We start from the raw sequence: 15,871 nt of genomic DNA on the forward strand, positions 1-15,871 counted from the left end.
TATATACAAACTTAAAAATGTATTTATGAAATTATTAAAATATTGATATAAACATATTGACCTCTTATGTTATGGATTGCAAAATGGATCATATTATATTAACTTTTTTTATCAAATGGTCAGTAATGTTTGGGATAAAATATGATTTGCAAGTATCATCAAATACTGAAACACATGGTTGTTTACTATATTACAGTTTTTATTTGATAAATCAATATATATGAGCATTAGTGTTTTGTTATACATATTTTTAATAAAACAATATTATGTTCCTCTAGGAAAAAGAAGTATGTATACATGTCTAACAAGTGAATGTTGGAACAGGGGCTTGTGTTGGCTGTGTGATGCTGTGTGCATGAGAGCTCTCTGCAGTGTACATTCTCTTAAAATATTTTTAATTTATCTCTTGGTATAATTTCAATATGAAATATAAAAGACAAGTTTAGTTATTTTGAACATTATTTACAAACTGCAATTGTCCTCTAGAATGCATCATTAGGGACAGTTATAGAAGTCCAGTATTTTGTATACCCCCTCCTCTCCCCCAATGGGGGGGAGCATGAAGTCCTCGCTTTGTCAGTACTTCTGAATTTCAGCTTATTTCCAAACATATTTTCAAATGTTAGTCAAGAATAAGAATAGCTTACGTTTAATATCTATACATATAAATATTATTTTAGGCATCAGAGATTATCAAATAATTACTGGATATTTTTTTCTGGTCTTTGGACAAATGCTTTTGTTTTCAGGGATATTGTATCCATGGCAACCTCATGATTTTGAGTCATATTGATGACAGTGGTGAGACCTTGAATGCTAAGACACCATTTTTCTGAAGTTTTAACTTGCTAGTTTAGTTTTAATCTTTAATGCTATACTAAAAGAAAAATATTTTAAACAATTTGTATACCTCAGTCTCTTGTCGGTACATACTATGGGACCCTTTGTGGATGGACCTTTGGATAGGTGGCTGGAGGCACATTCCTTGTTCCACTCTGTTTATTTGCCCTTTGTTTCTAAAAAATTTTGCAAAAATTATTTGCGGTTTCCGCTTTCTACTCTGTACAGTTTTCATGGAATCTTCCCCAAACTTTCTGCAAATATTTGCTTACATATAATGGGGACCAGCTTACTACCAGCTTACTCACACTAGCCACTTCAGAGTTATTGCCCTTTGATAATTCAAAACATGCACAATTTGCCAAAAAAATAATGCATTCCATGGGATCCATTTTTATGACAGGCGTATATTTTTGTCCATAGACTTTATTGTTTTATTTATTACTGATATTTTTTCCAAAAAAGCTTGCTTTTTACTAATTTTAATACACTAGTTTGGTTACAGGTAGAAATGGTGACAGAATGAAATTTTATGATGTGTGCAACCACGACCTTCCAATAATTTTGGTGCAATTGTGTTGTTGTTGTTGTTGTTGTTCAGACCTTGATATGGATTGGGTTTTTAGCTCATCTGTCACGAAGTGACATGGTGAGCTTATGTGACCGTGTGATGTCCGGCGTCCATTGTGTGTGCGTGCATGTGTGCGTCCGTCAACAATTTGTTTGTGTAGACAGTAGAGGTCACAGTTTTCATCCAATCTTTATGAAATATGGTCAGAATGTTCATCTGGATGAATTCTGGGTTGGGATTGTATTTGGGTCATCTGGGGTCAAAAACTAGGTCACTAGGTCAACAACTAGGTCAAATAATAGAAAAACCTTGTGTAGACAGTAGAGGTCACAGTTTTCATCCAATTTATGAAATTTGGTGAGAATGTTAATCTTGATGAAATCTGGGGTAGAATTGTATTTGGGTCATCTGGGGTCAAAACTAGGTCACTAGGTCAAAAACTAGGTCAATTAATAGAAAAACCTTGTAAAGACAGTAGAGGTCACAGTTTTCATCCTATCTTTTTGAAATTTGGTCAGAATGTTTATCTTGATGAAATCTGGGTTGGGATTGTATTTGGGTCACCTGGGGTCAAAGACTAGGTCACTAGGTCAAATAATAGAAAAAACCTTGTGTAGACAATAGAGGCCACAGTTTTCATCTAATCTTTATGAAATTTGGTCAGAATGTTTATCTTGATGAAATCTGGGTTGGGATTGTATTTGGTTAGTCAGGTGAGCGATTCAGGGCCATCATGGCCCTCTTGTTTTTTATTGTTGTTTATTTGTAATTATCTAACATGGCTTATAGTGTTATTGTTTTTTCAAGAAATTAAATTATTCTGCAGTTACCTAAAGATGACATTTTTTTTTTTTTAATCCCGTGGCTAATTTGAATAGGTCAGTCATCTTTTTTTCTTTTGTGTATTTATTTTCTTGACAAACCAATTTTAGGTGAAACTTTTTTTTAAACTTAAAATTCATCATGAACATGAAAGAGGTAGTTATTTCATGGGATTATTTTTAAAGTATTCTTTTATGTCTAGTTTCACAATTTGTAATTTGTCAATACATGACAATGAACTTAAAACTTTTATAGTTCAGCATTTTATCTTTTTTGCAAGCAATTACACTGGTGTATTTGAGAGGAGTGTGATGATGTGAATGAAGGAGTTTGCATACTTTCGCATCTTTCATTCATGCTTTTTGAGGAAAATGTATCACTGGCTTTGAAGCCGTAGTAAGGATTGTAACCATATGACTTATGTTAATTCCGATGGCGCAGATAAAATTCAGTCATCTTGTTTTACGGTTTTTTGTAACTGAAGTACAAAAAATGTCATTGTAGTTTTATTTTGAGATTTTGCAATATTCAAATTATGTAATAGGCGCGTGTAAGATGAGAGGTCCCTCTGAAGAAAATGAACATCATGATTGTGATGATTAAACTTGAAACTTTTGTATTATACAAACTTAATACAGCTGTTTCAGACTTGCTGGCCTTATTGTAAACATAAGATTTTGTCTTAAATAAACTACCTAAACATTGTTTGGAAAAAAGGCACAGTCCTTTGTGGAAATAGCATGCATTTTTCTCAAGAATTTGAACCAATGTCCTTATCAGAGATAAGAGAATCCTCAGTACATAAAAAATGTGAAACTAAATTATTTTCCGAATTCACTCCATTACTTTTTAGTTAATTACATAATGGGCAAACAAAAAATGCCACAATGAGGCAATAAATAAATGCCAGATTCAACCAATTAAAACCAGATATTATTTTATGTAGATTTAAATTAAATAACTGATTTAAAGCTTTCCAAACAAACAAGATTTCCCTACACATATATGAAAGAAATCTTGTTTTTACCCTGCAAAGCTTAAATAATTGCATTTATAAAAACTAAAATGTATATATTCACTGATTGCTTTAAAACAATTCTAGATACATTTTATACATGAAGATCTCTATATTTGTACTATTGCATTGTTGTAGAAAAAAGCTAGCACATAAATAAGGTAACAGGTTTGAAGATAATAGATTATGTATTAAGCAGGACATTAGTTGCTAGAAGGTGTGGTAGTGTGTATAATAGTATCTCATTGTATCCCTCTATGACATAATTTTGTCGATTGCAATCATTCGGGTTTTTTATGCCCTCGAAGGAGGGCATATAGTGATCACACTGTCCGTCTGTCCGTCACACTTTGCGTTAAGGTTTCGAAAAATGCTTATAACTTCTATGTCGCTTCAGATGTAGCATTTATATTTGGTATGCATGTATATATGGACAAGTCCTTTCCATACGCACACACATTTTGACCCCTTTGACTTTGACCTTAAACTTAGGGTCCGCGTTTAGGTTTCCAAAAAAATGCATTTAGGTTTCGAAAAATTTCTATCAAAGCTTTTATCGGGGGCATATATCATCCTATGGAGACACCTCTTGTTTATTTTAATAATTGAAAAGTTATGTTTATATGGGTTGTATATATGGTAACTTATGACTTTAAGATAATGCAGAAGAATCCATTTTAGTAAATATCAGATAATTTTATATTTGTCTTGATTGTTAGAGACTAAAAACAACCGTTTTAATTTGTTCCGAATTTGTAAAAACTGTGCCTAATCAGATAGTCCAGTTAATTGAATAGCCAATCAGATAGTCCAGTTAATTGAATAGCCAATTAAGACTTGCATGTAGGCGTAATGTCAGCTTGATTAGCACATAACATCTAAGGATATGTATAACAAAGAATGTTTTTACAGTTGGGCCACCTTTATTATAATTTATTAGCATGCACAAACGCAGCATCTGTAGAATTTCACATTACATAAATTATATATGTTATTTGCAGGACAAGTACAACACATGCACAACTTAACAGCAATGTAACCTGTATGTTATTATAATTGAATTTTTTGTCCCCTACTGGTGAAACCGAAATGAGATTTATTGTTTGCACTCCGTCTGTCTGTCTGTCTTACTGTCTGTCTGTCTGTCTGTCCATCACGCTTTTCTGCATCCTGCGAAAACTTTAAAAGTTCTTAATATTTTTTCATGAAACATGGATAGATGGCAATATGGAGATTATGCACGTCATTTCATTTTAATCCTACATCAAAAATTCTGGTTGCTATGGCAACAAATACAAAAAATAATAACAAAATTAATGACAATGGTAGAGTTTCACCGGTAGGGGACCATATTGCTTGGCAATCTCTTGTTTTTAATGAACCATATAATATGATAAAGAACATCTATGAATGTTTGCATTTACTAGCATTCACATTTGAAACATTTTAGTATAAACGAGAATGTACATTTAATCATAAAAGAGGATCAAATAAGATCATAACATAACATTAAAATAATTTTAATGTGACTGATTTTGATAGATGAAATGTGACTGATTTCAATAGATGAAAAATCCGCTTATTTGAATATTTTGACATGGCTTATTCGCTTTTTGGAAACTAATGTTAATTGAATAATTGTTAAAATGTGTTTGTGTAAAATAGAAATAAAGTGATACTTTTATTTTCTGTATCATTATAACTAGTTTCAGATGTTTTTTTCTAGCCCGAGTTAAATGCATGTTAATATTGACTGTATTGCAACGAAAATATTGATCTTCATATTTTTACACAATGCCATGGTCTTAACCCTTTACCTCTTAGATACATATTTTGACGCATTTGTAGTCCCTTTGAAAGTTAAATAATTAAATACCTTGCCAATACTAAATTCATGTTTTAAAGACTACATTTCAAACCCTAACATACTGATAAGCAGCAAACAGCATAAAACATGAACAGACTGCGAGTTACTCGCAGGCTGTTCTGGTTTAATGCTGTTTGCACAAAGCCATTTTCACCTTGCTTCTGGGGAAAGCGCTAAATGGCCCATTATTATACAATGTATAAACTGTGTTGTGTTTCATCCACTGATTCACATTCCAGAAACAGTACAATTTTTTTTTATCAGAGCACACCATTACCAGTTGATTTGTTTACATACAATCCCATGCAGCAGTGAATGGTCACAGTCACAATTTAACATCAAAAGTCATACATCTTCATTTCTGCTCAGTAACTTGTACATGCCTTGGATGATTTTAATAAAACTAATGTAATTAAGAATTCCCATGAATAGATGATGTGTTGTTTACAACTGTAATTAGCCACTGCATAAGTCAAGGTCAAAATTCAAGTTCAAAGGTTATGAACTTATGTTCCGTTATTTTAAAATCCTTGGAAGATTTTAACATAAGTAAGGATAAATATACCCTGTGACCTGGAAATAGGTCATATACATGTACAATACTTCTATGTAAAATATCTTATTTCAAGAAAATGTTCAATCGTTTTTCCTTCTGCTTTTAATTTTTTACGTTTAATTTTAAATACAATTCCATATTCAGATCCATGCACAGCCCTTGAAACAAGCATGCTCTTTAGAGGCTCAACTTCAGACCTATATGCACAGCACTTGAAACAAGCATGCTCTTTAGAGGCTCAACTTCAGACCTATATGCACAGCACTTGAAACAAGCATGCTCTTTAGAGGCTCAACTTCAGACCTATATGCACAGCCCTTGAAACAAGCATGCTCTTTAGAGGCTCAACTTCAGACCTATATGCACAGCACTTGAAACAAGCATGCTCTTTAGAGGCTCAACTTCAGACCTATATGCACAGCACTTGAAACAAGCATGCTCTTTAGAGGCTCAACTTCAGACCTATATGCACAGCCCTTGAAACAAGCATGCTCTTTAGAGGCTCAACTTCAGACCTATATGCACAGCACTTGAAACAAGCATGCTCTTTAGAGGCTCAACTTCAGACCTATATGCACAGCCCTTGAAACAAGCATGCTCTTTAGAGGCTCAACTTCAGACCTATATGCACAGCACTTGAAACAAGCATGCTCTTTAGAGGCTCAACTTCAGACCTATATGCACAGCCCTTGAAACAAGCATGCTCTTTAGAGGCTCAACTTCAGACCTATATGCACAGCACTTGAAACAAGCATGCTCTTTAGAGGCTCAACTTCAGACCTATATGCACAGCACTTGAAACAAGCATGCTCTTTAGAGGCTCAACTTCAGACCTATATGCACAGCACTTGAAACAAGCATGCTCTTTAGAGGCTCAACTTCAGACCTATATGCACAGCACTTGAAACAAGCATGCTCTTTAGAGGCTCAACTTCAGACCTATTTTTAATGAAAAACTTCCAATATACATGCATGATTTGCCCTGGAAATATTTCACTGCTGTAATGGAACTAAAATTTTTTTATCAGAAAGATAACTTTCTAATTTTTAAAGAGGATTATGCCATTTGTTTGTTTACAGGTCACTGATAATTTGTAAATTATTATTTTAATATGCATTTAAATGTATAAATAACCAGTATGTAATGCAACTTAAAATCTATTTTATCTGCTTATGTAGACAGTCGGCCCCTAAAAGTATCATCGAATCATCTCTAAAGGAAGAGGACGAATAGAACGGGTATTGCATATGTCTGAGGTATTGTACAGCACATGAAATGGTGTGCACATGAGTATTGCATGTGTCTGAGGTATTGTACAGCACATGCATGGTGTCACATGGGGTATTGCATATGTCTGAGATATTGTACATCACATACATGGTGTCGCATGGGTAGTGCATATCTCTGAGATATTGTACAGCACGTGCATGGCATCAGATGGGGTATTGTACATCACATGCATTGTGTCACATGGAGTATTGCATATGTCTGAGATATTGTACAGCACATGAAATGGTGTCACATGGGTATTGCATATATCTGAGATATTGTACAGCACCTGAATGGTGTCACATGGGTATTACATGTGTCTGAGATATTGTACATCTTATGAATGGTGTCACATGGGGTTTTGCATGTGTCTGAGATATTGTACAGTACATGAATGGTGTCACAAGGGAAATTACATGTGTATGAGATATTGTGCAGCACATGAATGGTGTCACAAGGGATATTACATGTGTCTGAGATATTGTACAGCGCATGAATGGTGTCACATGGGATATTACATATGTCTTAGATATTGTGCAGCACATGAATGGTGTCACAAGGGATATTACATGTGTCTGAGATATTGTACAGCACATGAATGGTGTCACATGGGTATTGCATATGTCTGAGATATCGTACAGCACATGAATGGTGTCACAAGGGATATTACATGTGTCTGAGATATTGTACAGCACATGAAATGGTGTCACATTGGGTATTGCATGTGTCTTAGATATTGTACAGCACATGAAATGGTGTCACATGGGTATTGCATGTGTCTGAGATATTGTACAGTACATGAAATGGTGTTAAATGGGTATTGCATGTGTCTGAGTATTGTACAGCACATGAAATGATGTCACATGGGTATTGCATGTGTCTGAGTATTGTACAGCACATGAAATGATGTCACATGGGGTATTGCATGCGTCTTAGATATTGTACAGCCCATGAAATAGTGTCATATGGATATTGCATATATCTGAGTATTGTACAACACATGAACTAGTGCCACATGGGTATTGCATGTGTCTGAGATATTTTACAGAACATGAATGGTGTCAAATGGGGTATTGCGTGTGTCTGAGATATTGCACATCACATGAATGGTGCCACATGGGTATTGCATGTGTCTGAGATATTGTACAGCACATGAATGGTGTCAAATGGGGTATTGCATGTGTCTGAGATAGTGTACAGTACATGCATGGTGTCACATGGGGTATTGCATGTGTCTGAGATATTGTACAGCACATGAATGGTGTTCATGGTGTTGGGTGTCACTCTTTTGAGATAAATTGTAGTATCTTTGAACTATTTTGATTGTTAGCTCTACTGGCCAAAGGCCTGAAGAGCTTATGTCATGGCGTGGTTTTCGTCGTCCCTCTGTGTGTGCGTGTGTCAGACTTTTTCTTGTTTACGCGATAAAGTCCACACTTTTCATCCAATTCTTTTCACTTTGTTTAAGCAATAAAGTCCACAGTTTTCATCCAATCATTTCCCAACTTCCACAGTGTCTTTATCTGAATGATGAGTCAAACCCCAATGAAAATGAGCAATATCGGAGTAATAAGTCTAGAATTATCTCCCCTTGAATTTGAGAAAAAAAAATGAAAAATTCTGTTTTTTGTATGTGATAAAGTCCATAATTTTCATCTTGGCAAACTTGCACATTGTCTTTGTATCAATGAGGACTCAAACCCTTTTTTTAAAAGAGCAATATCGAAGCAATAAGTCCAGAATGACTTCCTCTTGAATATGAGAAAATTTTGAAATCCCGCTTGTTTACGCAATTAATTCCACAGTTTTCATCCAATTATTTTCAAATTTTCACAGTATCTTTATTATATGTTTATTTCAATGAGGACTTGAACCCTATTGAATATGAGCAGTATCGGAGAAATAAGTACACAATAATCTCCCCTTGAATTTGAGAAAATTCTCCTTGTTTGCGCGGTTAAGTACACAGTTTCCATCTTATTCTTTCCAAAATTGCACAGTGTTTATAGCAGTAGAGCGATTCAGGCTCTCATTGGCCTCTCGTTGTTAGATATGTTGTGTGTTGGTATTTGTTCACATATGATTACAAGAAGGGGATTTTTTTGGAACTGTTCACCTATATATTTCCTGTGAAATGTCTAACAAACAAAAATAGTTTACAATTGTAGTTTTTGTATGCCCCCTTGCATCTTTTGATGGTGGAAGGCATTGAGTGATTGACCTGTTCGATCTTCGATCAATCCATTTGTCCTTACGAGTTTAACCCTAAATAGTATCTTTCATCCAACATCAATAATGCTTCCTACAGTGCTTTGATACTTGCATAGATTTTACATATGAAAACTCTCAACACACCCACATCACCTGACCTTGGAATGACCTGCTTTTGGAATAAAACTAACATAGAAGGGTCAAATACTTTGTTTTCCATTAATGACACGTTTGGTCAAACATCAATATTCCATGCAGCAAAGCATTTCATTAGGCAAAAATTTTACTTAAAGGATTATCTTTATTAATAAGATTTATTTTACTAATAGTCAACTTCTGCACCTGTTTGAGATGAGCTATTGCAGGAGTATTTTTTATCTTCAATGATTGTTCTAGTTAAATCCAAATGCATCCATCAAAATAGGTAGAATTGAACCAGATACAAGTGGCCAAACAACATTTGAAGATTATAATGTATACATAATGGGCAAACACTTGAACAGATATCAACAGATTATAAATGTTTAAAGCATAAAGAAGGTAATTGGATCGTTACCCTCTTTAACAAGTGTTTTACCGTAATGAATTGTGTATATTTTCAATTAATGGTTCTTAAACAAAACATTTGTGATTTTTCCCTTGAGCTGTCTTATTTTGAAGACATTACTGTTATATATGTCAGAGAACATTAAATTCAAAGGTACTTATTGTGTATGTTTCTATTCTGAAGGAGATATCGTTTAAGTGATCATGTTATTAAACAAAGCACTTATTATAATAAGATACAGTGTCTAGAGCTATTTTACAGTCATTTTAGATAAGTCTTACTAACAGTGCAATATAATAACTACTTAAATGGCCCACTGATTACACTATTGCATTTTAAGGAGTCGTTTCCCTTGTTCTTATGGTTAAGTTTGCATTGGAGTATAGATTATGTTGAAAATTATTCTTTTTACCCAAAGATTATTATATTTATTGTATTTGTTTCATGGCCAAAGATTGTAATGGGTATTTTAGGATGTTAGTAAATGCAGTACAATGTAATGTTATTTCACATTTGTTAAGTTCATTGAAGTTCATTGACCGTTATATCACAAGCATTGTCTGTCAATTAGCTTCTCAAACTTTAACAATGCAAATATAACACAATTTGGGAAACAGCAGTCTGCAGTTGTTATAATCCAATACATTAAGAGAATTTATCAAAGTCTGTTGAATCAATCCAGGTACAACCTTCCTTTGTGAGCATGCAGGGTTATGCTTCATGAAGTTCGCATAAGCATCTTCAAACCTGACTTAATAATACTGTAAATCTGTAAGGCAGTCAAAACATATGACACTAATCATAATTCATGATTTCTTTTTTAAATATTAGCTCTTTGTTACAAATCTAAATTGCTTCTTTGCTGTAGCTGTTAAACCCAGATTTTCACCTTTACTGACCTTTGAAAGCGTCCAATAAAATTTGATTAAAATTTCCCGCCTGTAAGCAATAAACTGTTTGTAATAGAACATGTGCAATTTGCAAATTGTAATTACATTCACATTAATAGGTTATTTCTATTTTCTGAAGTAAAGGGTATGACAAGGGATGCTACAAAGTGTTTTACAAAGATGTTAACTAAATGTTCAGCATGAAACAATTCTATCTCTACTGAAAAAACTTCAGGGATAGAACAGTTTAACATTCAACTCTTGACATCAACACAGTTTGTGTGTGCCCCTTTATTATAAGAAGATTGTCAGCGCCAGAGCATTAATTTTGCACTTTCAGGCTATGATCTCATATTTAGTAATTCCTACCATATTGCATTATGTGCACTAGTATATTTTAGATCTTATCTGTTCAGTATTGTTGTTCGCTTTCCTGATATTCGTTTGGGCCAAAATATTGTTTTGCAATATTTACCGTTAAACATAAAATAGTATTAACTTTTAAACAAGCCGTCATTACAGAAGTGGAATAGTTACCTTCCTTTAAAAGTTTGCATTCCAACCTGCAAGGTATCAAGGTCAGTTCGCGGTCAGAAATAGAATCGTTATATAAACAGTATTGCATTAACTAGGTGAACTTGAATTTAGTTTGACCAGAAATATCTTAAATGAAGATATTCGGTGATATTATTATGGTATGTTAATAGTAGATTGTTAATGTGTTTTCAAGAATTCAGTGATACGTACTATTTTTATCTTTTGTGTTCGCCTTTTGTCCGTCGTGCATTGTGCGGCGTCAACATTTGACTTGTTAACTCTCTAGAGGCCACATTTATTATCCAATCTTCATGAGTTTTGGTCAGAAGATTGGTCTCAATGATATCTTGGATGAGTTCGAAAATGGTTATGTTTGCTTGAAAAAAAAAGAGGGGGGGCAATTTTCCTTATATGGCTATATATGGCTATATTAAAATCTTGTTGACACTCTAGAGGCCACATTTATTGTCTGATCTTCATGAAACTTGGTCAGAAGATTTATCCCAATAATATCTTGGACGAGTTCCAAAATGATGCTGGTTGGTTGAAAAACATGGCCGCCAGGTTGCGTGGCATTTTTCCTTATATGGCTATATCAAAACCTTGTTAACTCTCTAGAGACCACATTTTTTGCCTGATCTTCATGAAACTTGCTTAGAAGATTCATCCCAGTAATATCTTGGACGAGTTCCAAAATGATGCCGGTTGGTTGACAAACATGGCCACCAGGGGGCGGGGCATTTTTCCTTATATGGCTATAGTAAAATCTTGTTAACATTATAGAGGCCACATTTATTTTCCAATCTTAATGAGATTTGCTCAGATGATTTGTCCCAATGATATCTTGGATGAGTTCGAAAATGATGCCCGTTGGTTTAAAAACATGGTCGCCAGGGGTGGGGCATTTTTCCTTATATGGCTATATATTGTAAAACCTTGTTAACACTCTAAAGGCCACATTTATTTTCCAATCTTGATGAAATATGGTCAGAAGATTTGTCTTAATGATATCTTGGATGAGTTTGAAAATGGTTACGTTTGCTTGAAAAACATGGCCGCCATGGGGCGGGGCATTTTTCCTAATATGGCTATATAAGGCTATAGTAAAATCTTTATAACACTCGCAGAGGCCACATTTAAAGTCCGATCTTCATAAAACTCGGTCAGAAGATTCATCCCAATAATATCTTGGACGAGTTCAAAAATGATCCTGGTTTGTTGAAAAACATGGCCACCACAGGGGCGGGGCTATTTTCCTTATATGGCTATAGTCAAACCTTGTTAACACTCTAGAGGTCACATTTATTTTCCGACCATCATGATTGTCCTAATGATATCTTGGATGACTTTGAAAATGGTTTTGGTTGCTTAAAAAACATGGCCACCAGGGGCGGGGCATTTTTCCTTATATGGCTATATATGGCTATAGTAAAACCTTGTTAACACTCTAGAGGCCACATTTTTTGTCCAATCTTCATGAAATTTGGTCAGAAGATTAATTGGTCTCAATAATATCTTGGATGAGTTTGAAAATAATTATGTTTGCCTGAAAAAAATGGCTTCCAAGGGGCGGGGCATTTTTCCTTATATGGCTATAGCAAAATCTTGTTAACACTCTAGAGGCCACATTTACTGTCCGATCTTCATGTAACTTGGTCAGAAGATTCATCCCGATAATATCTTGAACAAGTTTAAAATGATGAAAACAATGGCTGCCAGGGGGCGGGGCATTTTTCCTTATATGGCTATAGTAAAACCTTGTTAACACTCTAGAGGCCACATTTATTTTCCGATCTTCGTGAAACTTGGTCAAAAGATTTGTCCCCATGATATCTTGTTATCTCAGGTGAGCGACTTTTTGCCTTTCAGGCCCTCTTGTTTATTAATTTAATAAGAATTATTCCGTCATATTGACCAATTTATTAAGCATAAGCGCGATGATTCAAGATACTATTCATAATTCAATTAAAAAGCAATGTCAAAACACTAGAACAGGTGTGTTCAAAGAAAACGCTTATAAATATTTAAAAAATGTACAGATGAGTTGCGTGTGGCCGGTTTACTTATATGTTTTTATTTCCATTTTTCTTTTGTACATGTATTTATTTTCTGTACCTATAGATATATTATCAAAACTATCTAATAATGCAAAATAAGTCACGAAATCTGGCGCAATAATTAATTGATTTGGGTGTAAGGCAGCTAAGAACTGCTCAGAAAAAGACATAAGCTATCTTTGCTCTGTCGACTGAAAAAGTTGTAGGGTCTGGATTTGATGAGTTTTATGTTTTCTGTTAAACTATTGTAAAACATATAAACAATTAAAACTACTGGCTTTCAAACAAATGCGCGATTCAGATTATCATATGCTTTGAATATGCAGAGTTATCATGAAGACATGAAGAGGACATGGCCTGCAAGAATACATAAAGTTTAAACTTCTTGCTTACAGATTGCATGTTTCTTGGTGATAAATTGTTAATTTCTACATTAAAGGGGCCTTTTCACAGATTTTGGCATGTTTTGAAGTTAGTCATTAAATGCTTTATATTTAAAAATGTTAACATTGGATCTAAAAAACTCCAGTACAAAATCAAGAATAAAATTAAAAAAAGAAAAAAAGTAAACCTTAGCAGGGCTCGAACCACTGACCCCTGGAGTCCTGGAGTAAAAGTCTATCAATTAGACTGCTCTGCCATGCTGCCCAGTATGTGTATTAGACGTAATTTATACTTTATATCAGCAATCTTCGTAGTTTCACAAAATACAACAACAACAGCAGAACTCGCCAAATTATTCAATCGTTTCGCGTTGCAACGCTTTATAATGTTCATGTTTTTAAATCGTCTAAAAAGGCATATAAGCTTTTAGAGCATGGTAAATGTTCAGTATTACTGTTTCCTCACAAATATCATAACCAAAACAAAAATCTGCGATTCTGAATCAACTTTTTTCAATTTTGTCAATTAACCAAAACGTGAAAAGGCCCCTTTAAGAATACAATATATCTTTTGTTTTTGATTCTGCATTCTAGACTAAAGTAACCCTGTCATTTTTCAAATGTTTTAGTACAATTAAAGTATTTTAGTGTTGAACTGCAAACTGCTATCTCCTATATTGCTTGCTTTAATACTTTTGGCTGAACTAAAATTGTCAGTATTGGCAGAGCTAGTAAGTTAAAACTTTAAACCTAGTTTTAGATAAACAGTGTTTGTTTATTAATATAGAAATGATTTCAGTTTTAGAAGGATATATCAGTCATAAAGAAGAACATAATTGTGAAGTATATTTTGAAATGTTAATTGGTACATTTTAAGAAAACCTACACTGTCAGTAAGGAAGACTTGTAAGTTGACATTCAAAAATTCTTCATAAAGAAATAATTACATGGTGCTTTCCATTTCCCCAAAATTTAAGTTTGTGTTGAAATACTAAGTTATTGCCGAGATCACAATTGTATTTGAAGTATTTAGATATAAACTTTCATTCCTAGTTTGTTGAAGTAGTTATAATAACTGCTTGATTGTTTGGTTCTTATCAAGGATGTCAGACATTGGTGTCATCTTCATTTAGGAAATGATTTTCACTTTTTAAGTTATTTCTACTTATGCTTACTAATAAATGCTGTTCTGGCGAAGTGTTCAAATCTGCCATATTTGGGAGATATTTTTATGTTTCAAAAGTAGTGTACCATTCAACACTTAATTAAGCACTAGCTGGTATCTTGTAGGTACTATTCTGTACTTCTTTTCATAAAAACAAGAGAATCATAATTAAAGGGCTTAATAAATTAAGAAATTAGTGTGCGAGTTCTTAAATACACCAGCCCTCTAGAATAAGCTCAAAGTGCTTGGAAATATTTTCTTATGTTCTTATGTAAAACGTCTGTTGATGTCAAGCAATTGCTATGGAACTAAAAACATGTAATCATTTTCTTTTTAAGAGGCATTATTTAAAATTGTTTAGAGGGGAACATGATAGGTGTGTTTATTTATTTTTATAAGACAATGGTTCAGATTCAAACAATCATAATATTAATCAGCAGTTGTTCACAGTGTTTTACTGTTGTGAAATACTTCTTAATATTTCTGAGATCGTTTTGTAGAGCTCTGAAACTGATGCACTGTTTTAGGAAATGAAGTAAATAACGTTTTGAGCCCTGTAAAAATGTTGTTTTTTTATTTTTACTTTCATGCAATTTTTTTACAAATTGAAGTCTAGAAATAAAAAGCATTAAATAAGAGATATTTTGTTTTTAAAAAAGAGCATATAATAACAGTCATTTGGTAAAAAAAAGTGCATTCAATAAGAGACATTTAGTTTAAATTCACTGTGTTAGAAGGTAAATAATTTAAGGAATTAACTAGAGTTACAGTCATTTTTATGCCCCTCTTTGAAGAAGAAGGGGTAAATGGTTTTGCTGGCTGTCTGTCCTTAGACCAGTCTGAATTTCAGAGACCAGTTTGTTTCCAGTCAATAACTCATCAACAAATGACTGATTGGCTTGATACTTTATATCTGCATTAGACTTGGACAGTAGATGACCCCTATTGAAATTGGGGTCACTAGGTCAAAGGTCAAGGTCACTATCACACTAAGTGTGAAAATAGTTTCTATTAAATAACTTGTCAACAAATTGACCGATTGGTTTGATACTTCCAAAGTGCTTTGGCCTAAGACAGTAGATGATCCCTATTGAAAATGGGGTCACTAGGTCAAAAGTCAAGGTCACTATCACACTAAGT

General features: G+C 33.8%; 1 protein-coding gene across 5 annotated transcripts in view; it reads left to right on the forward strand.

The window, feature by feature from the left end:
- The window catches only part of LOC127844163 (MORN repeat-containing protein 1-like), a 60,661-nt gene that overhangs the window by 37,533 nt on the left and 7,257 nt on the right, over positions 1 to 15,871 (forward strand). Inside the window, exon 15 of one of the 5 annotated variants that reach the window (XM_052374196.1) lies at positions 750 to 801. The exons of 3 other annotated variants lie outside the window; for them this stretch is intronic. In XM_052374196.1, coding sequence (XP_052230156.1) covers positions 750 to 777 — 28 coding nt within the window. In that variant the 3' untranslated portion in view covers positions 778 to 801. Of the gene's footprint in view, positions 1 to 749; positions 802 to 3,386; positions 3,410 to 15,871 lie in introns of all 5 variants that reach the window. One more of the 5 variants, XM_052374197.1, reaches the window with a different exon arrangement.

Source organism: Dreissena polymorpha, chromosome 9 (assembly GCF_020536995.1).
Source record: "Dreissena polymorpha isolate Duluth1 chromosome 9, UMN_Dpol_1.0, whole genome shotgun sequence".
Lineage (NCBI taxonomy): Eukaryota > Metazoa > Mollusca > Bivalvia > Myida > Dreissenidae > Dreissena > Dreissena polymorpha.